Below are 19,776 nucleotides of genomic sequence, written 5' to 3' on the forward strand. Positions count from 1 at the left end.
CAATAGATAATATATTTGTAATATATTGTTTTATTGAAAATGTGGCAGCTAGTTATACTATTATAATTCTTAAACTACACTACATAAATATTATATTTAACTGGCCGATATTTGATAGCGTTTGTGGGATTGTGCCTTTGGTATTCCATTTATTTTGAAATTAATGGGTTTCATATGATCCTCAGTGCCAAATAACTTTTTCAGGGCCTCTCTTGCAGCCATTTCTTTAGCAATCGCCACTGTTTCTCCAAAACCTGAAATACATAAATATTAATACTAATAAGCTTGGTTTGGTTGATTATTGGTCAATAAAATATACTAAAAACCGAATTAAATGCTTAACACGTTGACGGACAGTAGGAACAAGCGAAGTTCGAAAATTGACACTATATGTTTTTGTGATTTTTAGAATGTTAGAAGTATAGTTTTACTCTTTCTGCTTAAATAAACTTATATATTATATTATATATATAATATATATTTATCATTTACATTATCATTATTTATTTATATTTCAAATGTAAAACCAAAAAAAAAAAAAGTAAACAGTATAACCTATAGTATCGTTAACCTAACCTAAAATGCTAAATTTTGTTTTTTTATTTATGTTTAAAGTATAAAATGAATAATAAACAAATACATACCAGTATAGTTTTATAAATAATAATAAATCGATCGCACTACTCCCTTCACAACCACGTGCATAATGAATCTGCAACTCGTATAACAGGTGAAATATGAACTTCAACCTAAAAAGATGTTTTCAAAACACGACACTATGCTTCTACGTATACGCCAGTAAGTGCACATTTGTGCTGCTATAGCCGTAGTGTCTCGTTTTGGACGGCTATAGCAGTCATGCCACATTGTGAACTTCGCTTTGACGGCTATAGCCGCAATTGTCCGTCAACGTGTTAATAAATAAATAAATTATTTATCCAATGTTGCATGTATGTATGTTATTCATCAACTGTGATCTCATATAGGCTTTTATTTTTTTTACTAATTCTGTTGGCCGCAGCTAGCCTTTACAACTTCACTGGACGATAGGGGTGAGGGCAGATTGGAGTGCCCAAACCCACAGAAGGACAGCTGAAGGCTAACTAACTCCCGCCTGACTGATCTGAGGGCACTGCTAAGGGTTCGAACCTCGGCTCAGGCCATCGTAATTTCGATCCCGTAATTCAATTTCGGTCTTTTAATCTAGGGAGAGGAAGGGGTTGTTAGGAATAGATGATGAGATACATGAGTGACACTTGTAGCCTTAAACTACCCCTACCTATATATTATATATATAATATTATCAATGTAGTTACCGGTAGAGATTATTCTCTTCTCAATGTATAATCCTACTCTGTAACAAGCTAGTAGCGTGCCTTTACCAGTCTCGCCTATTAATCTTGGTTCTATTATGGTTTGATCTTTCTTTAGCATCCCAATTAACATTGCCCATGGATCTTCTATGTGCCAATATTCATTTACATCTTTTCCTGTGAATGGAAAAGGAAAACAATGTTTTACTTAAAAAACAATTAAGTATTATACAAGAAACATTGAGGAATCTTAAAATATATATTGTCATCTGAGCAGGAGTGCAAATATCACTATATACATTATATCTTGAGTTATAGCTGGGCTCAAAGAATGGATCTTGAGCATATTAAGTATACATATATTCTTCTAATATATACAATTCTCCTGTTGCAGTGTTTGTTACCAACTCCCTCCTTCTGAAATTACTTTACCAATTTTTATGAAATTTTGTGTCCATATTGGGTAGGACTGAGAACAATCATCAAGGCCAACAATCTATTTTTTACCATCAACCCCCATTTTTTATCTTATATATAAAATTCTCGTGTCACAGTTTTCATTCCCATACTCCTCTGAAACGGATTGACCGATTCTCATGAAATTTTGTGAGCATATTGAGTAGATCTGAGAATCGGCCAACATGTATTTTTCATCCCCCTAAATGTTATGGGTAGTCCACCCCTAAATATTTTTTTTATTTTAAGGCAAAACAATGTTTGCCGGGACAGCTTGTAGTAATATAAGTTTATATTGCAAACCAATGTTTACTGGGACAGCTAGTATATATATATACATGCACATAAAAAACCATGGAAATCATCTGTTAACCTTGTAGCTGGGTAATAATGAAATCACGCACAAAATGAGCAGTCCTTTCTTCACCCGATGAGTTTAATAGAACACCCACAATAGCTTTAAATGTATTTGCTAAAATAGACTCGTCCACAGGGTATTGCTGTAAGATAAAATTATATTATGAAGTTATGATGTTAAAACCTTAAATATTGTATCTTTATTTACATTTTAATATATAAATTTTTATAATATATCAAACAAATTTTTTAAATATATTAACAACTAGCTTGGCTTTGGTCCTATATGTTCTTTTATTAAAAGTAAAATATCTCCTAAATTGGTTGTGGAAATGAAAAATGTAGCAAATATGTTTTGAAACAAGAACAATTTTCATTATAAACATATTTCATTACTGCTCCTCTCCTATAGGCTGTATCGTAATGTTATATATAACATTACACTAATAAGCTATAGCTTAAAGCCTCGACAAATGGACTATCCAACACAAAAGAATTTTTCAATTCAAACCAGTAGTTCCTGATAGTTGCACTTTCAAATAAAATAAACAATCAAGCTTTATAATATTAGCACAGATAACATATAATAGTATAGATTTAGAGAAAAACTTGATACCTGTCTCATAGAATTTTTAGTTTATCTAATTAAGTGCTTTACTAAAAATTGTATATTTTTTTATTAAAATAATTTAATGTTTTTTTTTTTCCAAGAACAAATGCTGATAAAAATTCTCTTGCAGTATATATTGCATAAAATTTATTTTGTGATCACAATTTCGAGGTAGAACTAGAATTGCCTGCCATACAGCCTGTTTTACTAACTTGTTCTTAAATAGTTTAGTATTTTTTAATATGCTAAGGTGCACATGCTCTTGCAAATGGTATCTGGCACCGGAGAAAATAATATGTGGATTAAGTAAGATCAGTCGATGTTCGTTCTATGCATAAAATACAAATAAAATAACAAGTAAATTATACCGCAGCTAGAATGATATCCTTGGTGCCAATATGCTGTGATACATGAGCAAGTAATTCTTCTGTGGTGAGATATCTTCTAATTCCTGCTATACCTTCTAGTGGAAACTTTGGTAGGGCTGTTTCTAAGTACATTTGGATGTATTCATTCAGAAATTTTTCACCTGTAATAGGTTTTATCATAAAGAATATTTTTATATATTTTATTACATCTACTGCTTTTAAATTGATACTAACCTTGTTCAGCTAGTTCCCTGTTGTCCTTCACTTTTATATCAAATTCCATTTCTTTTTGCTTCATTTCTTCCTTAATAACATATGACCTATCAGTGAAAGCTTGTAATAACAAATCTGAATCAAAATCTTCATTCAGACGCTTGCCAAATGCATACAATTCTGCCTCCAAGTTCCATTCCAAAAACGTATTACGGGGATTTGTTTTCTTTCCTCCGAGTTTCTTTTCACGTACTTTTAACTGTATTAGAGTAGGCGCTACCCATCTATGAATATTTTTAACTGAAATTATAAGAATAAGTTCAAATAAAATATTCAGTTTTGTAAATTTTTAACATCACTATAGAAATGTTATTACCTGGTGTTGTACTAGGAACATTTTTAAAAGTTTTCAAATACAAAGGTACAAATCTTCTAGACAGAAACATGGTTTTAATATTAATTGTTAATACAAAAACAAATACAACCTATTAGTTTAAAACCAATGACCAATCATTTTAGCTAGACAATACGAAGCAATGGTTTAAAATATAATCTAGTAGAAAAATTATTGAATATATAAAAACAGCGAAGTTTGTATTATGTATATGGCTATATTTTAGAATTAAGAAGAAAAATAGACATTACATTTGCTTTAAGGTTAGAATTTCTGACTGATGGACAGACAATCACTATCAGTACTAACAGTCATTCAAAGTAACATTTGACATTTCAAAATAAAATAGTGATTATTTGCTCAGTGGTAGTAAAGTTAAAATCATAGGTAGAGGTAATTTTACATAGCTCCTGTACCACTAAACATTATTTAATTTTTACGTGAGGCTCCAACATCTTTCCTAGTTTTAGTTAATTTTCTTTAACTCTATCGGTAAACGACCTGGAGGACGTTATAAGCGGTAACTGTCGCCTATATTCTTGAACATTTGGACATTATGTTCACATGATGTCCGTGATGAAACGACTCAAGCGTTACCATTGCAGAGGTCTAAGATATCATTTCTACTTATAAGGTAACTTCACTGGCTTATTGCAACTTTATAACCGAAGTACAGTATATCCTTTGAGCTTGCCAACTATTTATCTCTAAATATTAGAAAGTTCTCCCTCTGAGCCACAAATAGAGTCATAGGCGGAAAAAATGGTAAGGCGGGTATTCCTGACTGAGGTTCGGTAATATCGGATTCCATATGTAGAATTACTACTCACTGTAAACGCTTATATTCTCCCATTGTGCATGTCATGTATAACCGCACCATTCGTACCACCGAATATAACTTCATGAGAATGAAACTCTACGATGTTCGCCTTACAGAAAATACAGTTATACACAATTATGTATAAAAGGATAAAGAAACTCAATAATAAACAAGACAAAGATATAACAACGGGCGGTATTATAGCTAACAAGCGATCTCTTCATATATCAATATATTGCATCGGTACGGTTTTATTAGAGTTAGTTGCGGTTTCTATAAATGCCTATGTGCAGCTAAATAACTACTTACGAGTACTGAAGAATAAAAGGAAAACAACATTATTTCACACCTTTAATAAAATAAAAAATAAAAGTACATGTAAAATAACAATAAAAATATATACATATATATATATATTTCAAAAGAACGTGTCAAATATGTAGTTTAAGAGCCGACTAATTAATCGTCTTCGCACAAATTTTTCAGTGCCATAATTTTCCAGGTCATAGTATGCAGCTGGCATATTACTAAGTATAATCTGTATCTACACCGAGTCTAACTCTTTCTATTTGCTATAAAACCTCGCACTGAGCTTAAAAAGCTTCGTTTCACTTTATTATTAATTGGCAAAATACTGTGGTTAGTGTAGAACGATACTGAAGTGTCGTATATGGACGAACTTACTTCTATTGCCTGAAAATAAGCATAAATTAATAAGTATATAGGCATTTGTTAACGTAAACGACATCTCACCGTATTTGATGGCGTGATAAGCGCCGCCTATATCCATGGTAGAGCCATGGATATAGGCTACGCTTACCTATGAATGACATGAATAAAATTGTAATGCTTGCATTGCAAATCGAGTCACCATTTTTAAAGCTAAGATTTTGATATGTGTGCATATCAAAATCGGTTTATTAAAACAACAAAATGTTGGATATTTAAAGAAAAGGATATGTAAATAAAATGTGCGTAGGTAAGTATCCCGTCAATACCTACTACTGGCATCGGTTTCTATCGTAGAAATTTCTGTGACAGAAATTCAGGGAGATCTATATATACTATATATCTACTGTATAAGTATTCAGTAAGTTATTCTATCACACTATTGACTTATATATTTCAACATTAACCAAAAATGGTATGTACCTAACAATGAGTAAGTGCCAAAGTGCAAAAGTAATATTTAAATTTTACTTGTTACTTTTAAACAGAAACCTCCCAAAACCTATATTATTCGTTTTTTAAAAAACAATAATATATCTAAAATAATTCGTATTAAAAGAAATATTAAAAATGAAAGTAAAGTTTTTTAAAGGTACAAAAGTTAAAATTATTAATTATGATGACTAAGATTTTAGTTCCCTGTCAGGGTAGTCATATTTACAAAACAAAAACTTGTATACTTACATGTTTTACAACATAGCCAAGCAGTAAGTAGGTAAGCAAATCTATACTGTCTATACTTACTAATATTACAAAAAATGACAAAGTGTGTGTCAGTCCGTTAGTTACCTTTCGCAACTAATCTGCTGATACTCTTTAACGTTAAAGTAGCTTGAATGACAAGGATGGACATATTATATTTTATCTCTAATATAATAGACAAAGACTCGCGGAACAATTAGTTATCTATACTTTTTTGAATAATTCATAGATGAAGTGTGCATCAAAAGAAAGGAAGTTACTTGAATACTTACACCAAATGATGTATTGATGTGATATGAGTCAAAAGTACTGTTAAGGCTAGGTGCTTTGCAGACTGGGGGATAGATTTTTGTTTTAGACGCTGCGGCCGTTCGAAGAACAAGGCAAGACATCAGTCTTCTTAGTAATGCTTTCCTCGGTTTTGTAGTGTGTTGCATATTATTTTTTAATGATGCATTTTCATAATGATCTTCAACATCCGAATACAGTGAGCAGGCGGATGTCCCCAGGTTAGGTGTAGGTGATTTCCTATGACCTAATTTAGATTTAGTATCTTGAACATGGGGTAATAATTGGTGTAATCAAAAGCATAGTCAACTGTCGACGTGGTGGTAAACATAGTGTATGCTATTTCGCTAGACATGTTTGAATCCAAAAGAGCAAGGGGCGAACCTATCGCTGCCTCTAGAATTAACTTTGATTTGTTTTTGGTATATCCATCACAGAGAGTACTCATAAATGAAAATTGACAGAAAGTTTTTGGTGTTAGCAGATTTCAATTCTCAACAGAATTTTACTTATTTTATACTTTCTAACTGCCATGTACCTATAGCTTACTATTTATTGAATATGTACAATTTTGACATATTATAATTGCCACAATAATTTTTCTATGTATTAATAAAATAAAATAAAAAAAAAAATAATTTAAAAATTACCTTTAAAAATAGTATGTACAGAACGAGAGACTCTTTCAGATAGTGCAGGTGTAGAACCTACAGCCACGTTGTTGGATGAAAGTGTTACTTGTTTTAATATCGCCATGCTCGCATATCGGACTTCCATATTGGAAACAGCCAGTTGTACTGAATCATTTTCGGAAATCATAGTTGCTTTAGTTTCTTTTGTGAATAATACTAGTGTATTTTTATTATCTATTTTAGTCTTTAAACTATTGGTAGTTCTCATAGTTTCTACAGTCATGTTTCTTCCTTTATCTGTAGTCTTTTCCCTGGTTCTTAAACTTTCAACTCTACTCCTATTACTTTTTTTTGATGAATCAGTTTTAGTAGATATTTTATTAGCTATTTCTTCCGTTTGTATATTTTTGTCATAAAGCCGTTCATTTTCATGTTTGTATTTCTTCCTTATATCCCCGACCGATACAAAGCTGAATTTGCAAATACATTGCTTACGGTGAGTTATCTTTTTCGATATTGTACGCTCTATTGTTCTTTTTACTTTGTTGTATTGTTTCCGTGAAAGTATAATTGGCTTCTGTTTTGTAAACTGTTCTACTTGTAGAAAGACTTGAATATTACGATTTAATATCATTTGCTGATAAACAGAATTCTGTTCTGTGGTAGAAAATTTGGCTCGAATGGGTTTTTTTTCTACCTTTTGCTCGTCGTCTGCATCTGGTTCGACTGGCTTATTAGTTGTTTCATTACTCTCATTTGTCGGATTAGTTTCGTCACTTACGTTGGATTCGATGTGATTATTCTGTATCTCTTGCTTCGTTTTCTTTAATTTCTTACTTTCTATATGATCTAAGAAATTCTGATCACAGCATGCACATGGAGACATCCCGACTAAACTAAGTCCGGTCAGTAAATTTTTTTCGCTGAAATATTTTTTATTATTTCATTACACATTATAAGGAATAGGGAATATAACTGCGTATTATAAAACTTTTATTATTGTCTGCTATCCCGCAAATGCTACTGAAAGACGTAGATAACCTGAGGTCTGCAGGCTTGCGAGTTGAGATTTAAGAATGGAATCGTATCGTAATCGCCCTAATGAATATAAGTAACTAAACGTTTGGACCGCGTGTTTTTCGACCTGTCAAGATACTCGATAGTTGTAGTATACATTAGCAATGTACGAGTATCTTGGATCCATAGTCGCCATCTTAAATAATTGTCTATGTTCGTAATATACGAATCTACACATATGTAAAAAAATAAAATAAAGAAAACAGAAACTGTAAACCATTGTCTTCGGTAGAAACAGTGCATTGGAACTTCTATGCCACTCTTCGGTGCCTAAAAATATGAGTAAAGATAAGTTGTAAATGAAAGATAAGCAGGTACCTACCTAATAAAAAAATGGTGTAAAGGAATGATGATATGACTATAAATATTGCTTATTTCACACGCAGACTGTTTACCATAAGTTGACTTGTTTATCATGTTTAAATAATGGTATAAATTAGTAACCTCATTCAATAAATATGAAATAACACCAACCTGTGGTTTCACAGAGGTCGACGTAGACTGTGTGTATTTATCTATACCAAGGAGTTTCCTGATCTCTTTATCTCGTGTTACAGGGTCGGGGATACAACAATCGTCTCCTCTGTAATGCTTATTAGCTGTTGAAGCAAAATATTATAAACCATTCAATCTGTAATATATACTAAATGTAACAGTACCTATGCATCAAAATTTTAAATAATAAAAAGTCTGTAATATATTTACAAGGGAACCCAAAACCACTTTCAATGTTAGTCTCCTTGTGACGTGATCATGTGAAAATTACTGAACCGAATCAAACGAATTTTAACAATTGCGTAGGTAAACTTAATAACTGGTTTTGTTGGTAGGTGTAAATCAAAGTTGGTCGAGCATGTCATGAGGAGTTTGACCCCTTTATTGCATGAAGTCTAATTGAACAAGTAATTAGCAAACGAATAATATTAAATACTTGAATATAAAATATACATAATTCATTGTTAGGTAGGTAACAACGGGTAATTATTCCATTAGGTGTCTACACACAAATTAACTATTTATCAATATTTCTGGAGTTAAAAACATACATCTAATATTCATTTTGACGGCCTCCGTGGTCTAGAAGTGGAGCATACTAACTTACTTCTGATGGTCGCGGGTTGAGTATGATTGTTTGCATTGGTCTGAATGTTTTCTATGTATAGATATTATGTAAGTATTTACAAAAAGTCTCAGTCGTTTAGTACACATAACACAAGCTTTGCTTAGTTTGAGGCTAGATTGCACTGTGTAAATTGTTCGTAGTTATTGTTATCTGCATGGTTACATCAGTCTTACCTTTTTATTCAGCATTCATATCATTTCAGCCGCCTAGCAGCTTACTTTGTACTTTAGTTGAATGGTTATAAAAAGCAGTGAAATTACAGGATAAGATATATAGAAAACAAAAAGACCAATACAAACAATCATACACATGAATACAAATGTTGGCATCGTGAGAGAAATGGAATCCACGACATCAGGCGGTGTGCAAAACCACTAGACCACTGAGGTGGTCAAGATATTAAAAATATATATTCACCCAACCGATCCTTATTATTATTTTGTGATCCATTATTTTTCATGGTAGAAAATATAGGGCATTTGGTACTTCGATTGTCACGTCTGTAAATTTATTTAATGATTTACTACTTAATATAAGGAGCTTATAAAATGACATACATTAATATCATGTGTATATAATGTGCGTTAATTTCTAATTAGCTTCTTAATTATAATATAATTCAAAATATATTTTATAAGCCGTCCATTGTAACTCTACATTACAATAAACCGCGTCTACTCTACTTGACCAAAATATAGCCTTGAAAAAAATATTGTACAGTTTATACAGGAATTTTTAAGTTATTAAGTAATATTTACAGTACAGTAGCAGACGTAAAATATTGTAGGAGGAGGAATTGTTTGTAAAAGGGACTGGACCCATAGGAGAAATTTCCGTACTGTCACATAGTCTACCCTGTTAAACCGCGTGGAAATCAAGTCGCTTTCTACTAGAAACTACCGTGGTTAATTCTAGATTAATTCACCATGATAGGCCTCCTATTATCTTTCAGTGATGTCCTGCTATCATATATAATAAGTAGGTACAGGAAGGTGCTCATACCATACTATCCGCAAAAAACATGTTATGTAGTAATGTAACTAATTGCTATGATACTAATGTATCTATGGTAAAAACTTATTAACACAGTTTTCGCAAAGTTGTTAATTTAGATCATATCAACGTTGAACAATTATTACTTATTTATATTACTACTTTGCGTACTTTGCGTTATGTATTAGAAGTAACTGGATGTACAAGGTTAAATGACAGTAACACAAAAACTCGTTATTCATACGAATACTTTTTAATATAATACGTAAATTACGGGAAAAATAATCTCTAGGTATGTTATGTACTAGCCTGAAAATACAGGTTGGTAGGATTTCGAGAGTAACCGCTCTCAATCAAATCAACCGGGCAATCTCTAAGCAGAATAGATTTCCAATAAGAATTTTCCCTACGTTATAAATGGATATTCTATATGCTACAATTCTGTACGGGAAACAGCTGATATTTTAGCACATTTTACAATAATATAACTATAATTAATTAAATTTTGCCATTCCTAGTTAATCTAATAATTATAATTGTCAAGTACCGTATTCATTTCAGTATTTCATTTAGCCGTTATAAAAATCGTAATAAACCTATAGTTTCTGCTAATGGTGTACACTAGCAAGACACCAGTAGAGGATGATACCATGATCTGTTTGACCATGTCTTGTTGCCCTCCATGCAGTACCCTTCCGAAACAATAGTAACTAATTGATTTAACTTTACGCTCGTCCAATGCAAAAAGACATGGTACGGTGCTGACAATGGGGCCATAATCCCTATTCCTATTAATCGACTCTCACCCCCTATGGTACTCTATATTGTATGCCTGTCGCCAACTCACGTTGCATGCATTCTGTAAGCAGCAGTAGGTTAAAAAACTGCTTACAAGAGGGTATACTGTATGTCTCATTTCCATCGTCATTGTATAAAACACAGTAGCTATGAACTAACTACGATAAGGGAATGCATGAGAATATACCTGTGACAAATTTCCAAACTATCTCTCACATTCAAACCTGACGTAATTTTATCTAACGTTGGAATGTCATCATTCTGCTGAAATTAAAAAGAATCCTTATCAACGCGCAGACAAAAAGAAGGATCCATTTATCTCAATTACCATTCTTTGTATTACGTGATATCGCTTCTAAAAATCGAATGGAATTCTAAGGTTGTTTTTGTCATCGACATATTTAATTGAAATTGAAAAAAAATAACTATAAATATACAACTATATGCGTCAATTTGAAAACGTTTTTAGTTTTAAGCAGACAAGTAACCGATTTCTGATTCTGTAGTGAACTAATATGCCAATATAAAATAAAACTAGAATAATTTACAAATTACTATTATAATCATTCGTACTAACATCATTTCCATACAAAGTTCGAGAAAGTGATCTTTTCCTTGGTTCTTTTTCGTTTACTACTAACAGTAAATTCTCCATTGAATCCAAATGACTATCATTGGCATAGTCTTGTATGCCCACTGCTTTTAATATCTTCCGTACTCTCAAGTCTGTAGTCAAATTACCTTGTTGAAATAACACATCGTAGTATTCTTTGTCTCCATCTATATTGACAGCCACTCTTGACTCATTATTTTTTAAATTGTCGTGTCCTGTTGCTACCTTCCTTTCCTTGTCTTTCAACAATTGCCTCGTATAAGATTCTATTATTGCCTTTTTCGTTAATATATTGTGATCAGTGTTTGTGCCTTTTGTTTCTGCAAAGTTTGATCGTAATGAATTGTTTTCATTCTCTAACTTATTTCTAGATTTGTTTAATGTGTCAAATTTTGTAACTATTGAATTTGTCGCCGTCTTCTTGAATCTTTCCTGGCGTTGAACAATATTCATATTTTGACCAACTTCCGGGGAAAGTTTTTGTCTCATAAAACCTAGTTTAGATCCAAATTCTTTATTTGCTTTAAGTGGGCTTCTGGACCGTGGAGAAGGTGATCTACTACGACCAATATTACTATTTATTTTTTTATCTTCTGTTTTTTTGTTTCGAACATACCAACTAGTTCCTTTAGTGATTGGATTATTTTTAATTGTTGCAGACTTAGTATTGTTCTTATTTAAAGTATTTGTCATAACTTTAACGTCCGGTAATTCTTGATTTGTATAAACTGATATAACAACAAGAGGACTATGACATTTCTTAACATTACTATTAAATTGTTCCTTAGTTTCAACCACATCAGTATTACTGCTGTTACATTGAGTTATTTTGTCTAAATTCATGCTCTTTTTCAATTTAGTTCTATCGATATTCAACAGATCTGTATTAAAATTGACTTGGGTACCATGCGAAGATTTACTGAAATTAATGTTATAATGCTAAATTATGACATAATGTATATGCTCGTCATTATAGTAATTACTAGATTATGTAAGGACCAAAACATTACTTAGTTTTATAATGTAGCCGTTACCGGTATCTTCAAAATATAATAGAGTCACGTGGGGCAAGTGTGCGCAGCGGGTAAGTGTACGCACTCGAAGTATTTCAAAAACGGTTTATAGGTACGAACTGATAACACCCCTCCTCATTAGCGCACAAAAGGCTATATTTAGTGCAACTTTTTCACTGTCCGCCGGTGAACCATTTTGTTTCCGTAAGTGAGTATTGTTTTTTGCTTGAAATATTGCGATTTTTGTCTTAAATGAGACTCATTCCTTTGTAATATATTTATATTTTGAAATCATGCTTTATACCATCGAACAGTACATTTTATGTAATATAAGCCGTGTTTAATCTTTTGGTGATGACGATTACGTAATATTGCTCAGTTCTGGTTAAATTTTATTTTGATGGTTTGGGGTAAGTGTGCGCATACGAATGTCGGGTAAGTGTGCGCATGCGAATACTTACCCCGCTCCGCTTTGGCGTTGTATTTATGATGCAATTTGTTATTTCAGAGTTTAATTATACATAAAAAATGCCTCGATTATAAAAGAAATGCCGGATAGAAGTGTTGGCACAGAGGAACAGCTAGAAGCTGTTAAAAGATTAATTTCGGAGGTTGGTAGCAAACGACAGTGTGGCACCCGCAATAATGAGTGTACCTTCGTCTAGGAATGAATATGTACGACTGTCATCCATCCAAGAAATATCGAAGTTGGCCTTAGGCATTTCTTGGATGAATGACTGTGATTCAAAATCGGCGAAAGAAAGGCAAAAAGTCAATCATTGATACTGTAAGTCCTTATAAAGTAGAATTGGAAAAACAAAAAACAAGAGGAAGAATAAATTGCCAAAAAAGAAGATACGACTTGATCTGAAAATAAATAAAATGATGAGCAGGAATTATTTTGCCCACTGTGTGGAGAAAAATACATATTTCCACCGAATGAAGACTGGATCCAATACAGCATCTGTAAGAGCTGGTGGCATGAACAATGCAATAACTTTGAAAAGGAATTATTTGAACTGATGTATTATTAGGTTGAGGATATCTATTTTCTGGTTTATCATATGAGTCTTACTCTATTTACTGTATGTTACATGTTGCGTACACTTACCCGCACTACTGCGCACACTTACCCCTATACTTGGGTAAGTGTGCGCATTTAAACAGTTTTGATTTTGTTGATTTCCAAAGAATTTGTGTAAATGATAATTATTTATTTTGCGTTTAAGTTGTTGATTATTAAATATTTTATATAATAAACCTTGTTTTGTTCCAGTTAACTTCAAATATTTTATTATATGATACTTCAAACCTTAAGTGCGCACACTTGCCCCACGTGACTCTATAATAGGTATAAAACAAGACTAATAATTATTGATAAATCCGGTAACATTTTGATATCTAATTACTGAAATTTTTGGATTTCATCAAAATTTTATGCAATAAAATTAAACTATACCTGAGTAAAACATTTCTTTCAATATTTACACCATTGTATTCTTCACTTTTCCACATTTCAGTCTGAATAATAAAATCTCGTTGATTTCTAAAATGAATGAAAATGTCTAAATTTTATTTTATAGTAGGTACCTATAAAATAATAATACTAACTATAAAGAAAAGGTAAATTTTACCCCTTTACTATTTTTAAATTACACATTGCCTAAAATGGTTGTTAGACATAATATGCCCTAAAAATATTATCATTCTCTGCTTAGTTAAAAGATAAATATTCTTATTGTTTTCTAATCAACAAAATACAGTAGATATAAATATACAACTACTTACTTAATTTTATTTTGATGGAAATTTGCATTATATATAGGCGAAGCAACACATTCTGCTGTACAATATTTTGTCGTAACTGGAAAATAATTGAAGTATTTGAACTCACTAATAATATACAGTTAATAAAAATTTGTTTATTAGGTTTTTTTTCTAAAAGTATAAAAAAATTCTTTCATAAAATGATCTTGCATTATATTTGTCGATATTACCCACTCATTGTTACTTGTAATATTATGTTATCTGTGTTGTTACTGACCTGGACTATCGTTGACAGTGGCTGCACATCTAAGAACACATCTCTCATCATCCACCAATCCTAGTTGACCTGTAATTCTGACATGACTTCTCTGAGATCCAATATCAACGACATCGCTTTTACCAAAATCCGGACAATAACAACATCGAAATAGTTTATCATTTTTATAAGTATTACCAATCTTCTGAGACATTTCTAACTTGTTACTGCCAGTTTCATTATTTTTATTATTATCTTTTTTCTTTTTCTTATCCATATTCAAAGAACTTATTACTTGTTTTAAACAATTTATCTGTTCTAAAGATATATTATTGTTTGTATTATCTATCAAATTATTCCTAGAGAATTTCGCGCTTCCTACATTTTTAATGTCATATGTTTTATCTCTGTTTCTTCCAGCAACGTCCAGATAAACGTTCCTTGTTCGTATAGAACTCTCTTGATTGGATAATGTCGCGTGAATATTTTTTCTATAGTTACTACGTCTTTTAAAAACATTTGAAGTCTGAGTTTGAACTGATTTCGGTATCACAGTCACTTTAATAAGAGGTCTTTCTTTAGCGACATTCGATTGCGGAAAGGTTGTAGGACTGATAGAATTATATGGATATAATTGGCTAGTGCGATTCAAGACTGAGTAATGATTGAAAATCTGTAAAAATAAAGGAGCAACATAAAGGAATAAAATTATATCTTATTAATAGTATTATTAGTATTATTTCATGCAAAAACTACTGAACGGATTTTGATGACACTTTACAATAATATAATATAGCTTATACATCAAAATAACATATAGGCTATAAATTTCATGCGGGTGAAGCCGCGGGAACAGCTAGTCTATAATATGGAATGGCTAAAGATATCACATTTGATACTCACCTCTCTTTCAGCAGCTTTCTTTGAAAATGGAGAGGTCTCTCTTCGGAGATGAGAAAATTCGGTCTTCTTAATTATCTTCGTGTCATTAAATGTATATCTAGTATTTTGTTGTCGTGTGAGAGTTCGGTTTGGCACTAAATTATTCCTACATAGTCTTTTAGCTGGATGTCTTAAAATATCCAGCGATTCTAAGAAAACAATAAAAATAAAACATTTTGTGAATACAAAAAAACAAGAAAGATAAAAAAATATAAATAATTTATTACTGACCTATTATTTCAGAATCGATACTGCTGTAATCCATTTTAAGAATTTTGAGAATATAACATTCAGTTAAAATATGTACCGTGATTGTAAGAATATATATAAAATATTATACATACATACCTACTTATTAAGACATTATATTGACATTTGACATTATATTGTGATATGTACAATAAATAGATCAGGTTTTATCATAACATTATCTTTTTCGTATCTAGGTATAATCTGTAGATATTATCCTGTGGTAATAATTTATCTACCGTTAGCAATGCGTTGATATATTTTAGAAATTACAATTAAATTCAAGACTCGAATAATTTTTCAAAATAATTAAATAAAAAAGTAAACATATTGGAAGAATACAAAAATATATAACACAATAATAACTATGTTTAACTAATAAATAAATATAAGTAATTTTCAAAATAAATTCACACACTCGCTTTATGTATACATCATATTGGCAATGACATTAGTTTTGGACGATCGTCTGAGAACTCAAATGGTGATCCCGGTTTCTAAAGAAACATTCTTTAACACCAAGTGGAAGCCTTCTAAGGCGCCATTATGCGCGTACGACATGCTTTACCATCCTCCTGACTACAACCCCAAGTCCGCTAGATCAGACCGTCAAGAACCGAAAATCATCAGGAAAAACATTTGGAACCAAGTAACTGCGTTACATTATATCTAATATATATTATTTTATATTGCCTATTGTTCTCTTAAGTGCCAAGAATTGGACAGAAAAAGATGGTAATTAGTCGTGTGGGCGATAAAGGAAACCAAGGAATTGTCGTAAGATGTACATTATTAAAGAAAAAATACAAATTAGGGACATAAAGGGAAACCGAAATGAACAATATAATGAAGTGTCAATTTAAAATTTTGTATTCGAAATATAAGCTTTATAAATATAACATAGACTAAGTAAGTGGTTTGGACGGCACATGTAGATTATATAATTCTAACTAATGATGGTCAGATACTTTAGTAGATATTTAATTCAGATCGTTTCTAATTTTCTTTATTCAGAACTATTATTAGATACTTACTTCGTAAGTACTTTACCACCCAATTTGTCGCCTGGATTATGAACTTCGAGTAGATATCTATATGTAGATTTAATTGCAATATACTCTTTGTTTTGATAAGAATTTAAACTGAAATATCATAAAAGACATTATACAAATCCTGTCATACTTAACTCATCTATTTTTTATATTAATTTACGCTAATAATCTAAGCTTGTAAAGTTATCGTTAAAAGTGAAAGTACTTAAATTTCCTTATCAAATGGGTATAGCTAGATACATACATTACATACATTTGCATTTAGTTAACCTATGGTGACTGATTACTCTCGGCCATTTTAGTAATTAAGATACCTACTAGTTAATTATTATATACCCAAGTAAAATTCTAGGTATAATTGTTTCTACAATGATAACATATCACCTATATTGTTACGCAAGAAAAATAAAAGGTAACAAATGAAATCTTTTATATTGAAATTTAGGCTGTATTTAAATTAAAAAGTAAAATAAATGAATAGGTTTCTAAGAGATAGGCATTATACAAAGTCAGGAAAATAATATATTATAATTTTGCAATAGAAGTAATAGCTTTAGGAATTGCATACGGATGACTACAAAGACTACAAACCTATACACAAAGGTAAATCTAATAATGAATTAATCAGGTCAAAAAAGATATACCAAAAGTTTAAATAACTATTAGGTATTAGTAATATTTAATATTATGTTATCTGTGGTCGTAATAAGTAAATCGGTAAATGCAAACGGAAAACATATTGATGGCGATCCTAAACGTAACGAAAAAAAACTTTAGTGCCTTACAGATAAAAATATTGCACTATATTGATTACTACTATGAAATAACTACAAATCACAGTAAGCAGCGATAGGCATCATTTATAGGCACACGGTACTTATTTCCAATTTTAATTTGGATTTTATTTTCAATTTTACTTTTTAGTTAATTTTAGTTTTATTATTCCGTCTAGATTATTTTTTATTTTACAAGCTGTTTATATTCAATTTGTTCTCAGGTTAAAATTAATATACATATTTTAATTTTTAGGAATTATATAAAGGAATATCCTCAACAACTCATTTTCGCCTCAGTAGACCTAAATGGAAGCCTTTTGATTTACCAACAAAGGAATTTGTACGGATACAAGGTAATTTGTTTATACTGAAATGAAGACATTTTTTGCTCGATAATTACACCCTGCAAGCAGTCTGTAAAATTCTATATTTTAAATTAAATCACATTGTGTTGTATAGTTAGGTATTTAATCATATACATATAGGTATAATATTTATAGATATATCTACTGCTTGTAGCAAAATCAAATGGGTTTTGGTAAGATGCCAATATTATATCTATAGATAACCTATAAATAACCTATAGCAAATTACGCTAGTCATTCTGAAACTACAAAAAACGTATTGATTTTAACTCAAATTTAATTTTATAATAATATATATCACATTCTAAGTAACTAAAACTATAACACCTTTTTTAGGTGTGACACCGTTCAATTTTTGAACGAATGTATATCAGAATTCATAATGTAAATCACAGTTATCAAAAGAACATAGTTAGAATAGTCCAATTAATACTATCAACCTGCTATTTTGAAATTAGGACACTGCAGCCGTGTTCACTTTTCGGCACGTGCAGATTCTGCTCTTCAGCACTTTTCGTTAGGGCTGTACTGCGTATATACCTAACAACAATATAAATAGACATGGCCAATTTCTAAATTGTTATGACAATAGTGCACATAATTTAAATATTTCTAAAATTTCATTAAATATTTTTTTAATATTTAACTAATAATAATACGTTAGTTAAATTAAATTAAGTTAAATACGTTAGTACCCCATACTTCTCTAGCAATTGATTTATACTTGCCCAATAATTATATAAATCCACAGTCCTATTTTTCTATCAAATTAAAATCTTAAATTTATGTTTTTGATTCCAGTCAAAACCGAGAACCGAATGCGAATTTACAACATTCTGGAATGGGCTGTACTTCTCAGCGATGGAAAACCAAGTTTGTGCGACTAAAACATGAGTAATGGTATTACCTATTGTTAAAAGTTTCCACTAAAACTGAGGAAAATATAATTATTCACCTGATATTAATATACATTCTTTTTAATTTTCAAATGACCCGAATGTGCACTACAAAGGCTATCTGTCTATTTAATACGTATGTTTCAGAAACTTTTAGTTACAGTGTGGGATATGGTATATATATGATATATCTATAATAAATGAGAGAGAATGAGTTATATAATAAATTTAGATATTTTCGTTCCACTCATAATATCTTTACTTCTTTTGTAATATATTCGTACTTATGTCAATTTATATTACTGTTAGAAAATATTTTGTTGTCCGTTAAATTCGAACTCGAGACCGGCGTAGTAAACTACGAGACCACGACGTTCCAACATTTGTTGCTATGTAAAGAATAATAGAGTAAAAAACGTGTAAACGTCATAACGTAATATAATGTATGATTTGAACTTGACTGATTTTTTATTTTACTAATTATTAATATGTAATTGATGCTTATCAGAATCAGTTAACGTAACTAGTGCCTGCAGACCAGAAAGAATACCAGTATAACAAATGCGCGTATTGCAAACAGTTACATATCTTGGCTATTATTTTCATTAACTTCTAAAATACAATTCGTAACATTAAAAAGTGTGGAAATAATTTACAGTGTACTCTGCAAATTAAATTATTATTTTTTTTTTAATTTTATTATATGGATTTAAGATGTCTACTCTACGCTTTTTTCTTCAATATAAACATTTGCGTAAAAAATAAATCAAAGGTAGGAATTATATTGTTTTTTATAATATTTGTATATTATTTGTGAAAGAGTAACACATTCTATTATCTAGATAAATGTTTATGAAAATGTATAACTCTATTGAAAGATAATAGCAATATAACACAATATATTAGTGCTCGAAAGAAAATAAGTAATTTCATTGAAAATATATATGTTTACATATAATACAATTATGATGAAT

General features: G+C 30.8%; 3 protein-coding genes across 3 annotated transcripts; 1 reads left to right on the forward strand and 2 right to left on the reverse strand.

The window, feature by feature from the left end:
- Positions 1-19: 19 nt before the first annotated feature.
- On the reverse strand, positions 20-3,973 carry LOC131847481 (large ribosomal subunit protein mL44). Its single transcript, XM_059197068.1, has 6 exons — positions 3,694-3,973; positions 3,339-3,617; positions 3,105-3,265; positions 2,143-2,269; positions 1,317-1,490; positions 20-254 (listed from the first exon to the last, which is right to left on the reverse strand). Exons 1-6 carry the CDS (start codon positions 3,761-3,763, stop codon positions 97-99), a joined length of 969 nt encoding a protein of 322 aa, XP_059053051.1. The 5' UTR covers positions 3,764-3,973; the 3' UTR covers positions 20-96.
- A 910-nt stretch (positions 3,974-4,883) lies between these two features.
- Positions 4,884-15,729, reverse strand: LOC131843988 (uncharacterized). Its single transcript, XM_059192780.1, has 13 exons — positions 15,696-15,729; positions 15,426-15,613; positions 14,544-15,195; positions 14,288-14,363; positions 13,959-14,045; positions 11,451-12,405; positions 11,061-11,134; positions 9,500-9,582; positions 8,434-8,558; positions 8,177-8,229; positions 6,901-7,805; positions 6,235-6,497; positions 4,884-5,224 (listed from the first exon to the last, which is right to left on the reverse strand). The coding sequence occupies exons 1-13, from the start codon at positions 15,727-15,729 to the stop codon at positions 5,087-5,089; spliced, it is 3,633 nt and encodes a 1,210-aa protein (XP_059048763.1). The 3' UTR covers positions 4,884-5,086.
- Positions 15,730-15,964: 235 nt separating this feature from the next.
- On the forward strand, positions 15,965-19,134 carry LOC131847557 (uncharacterized). The gene is made up of 3 exons (XM_059197144.1): positions 15,965-16,362; positions 17,795-17,894; positions 18,708-19,134. The coding sequence occupies exons 1-3, from the start codon at positions 16,159-16,161 to the stop codon at positions 18,791-18,793; spliced, it is 390 nt and encodes a 129-aa protein (XP_059053127.1). The 5' UTR covers positions 15,965-16,158; the 3' UTR covers positions 18,794-19,134.
- Positions 19,135-19,776: the final 642 nt, after the last annotated feature.

The sequence above is a fragment of the Achroia grisella genome, unplaced genomic scaffold, assembly GCF_030625045.1.
Source record: "Achroia grisella isolate CSIRO2021 unplaced genomic scaffold, CSIRO_AGI_Agris_v1 utg109, whole genome shotgun sequence".
NCBI classification, from domain to species: domain Eukaryota; kingdom Metazoa; phylum Arthropoda; class Insecta; order Lepidoptera; family Pyralidae; genus Achroia; species Achroia grisella.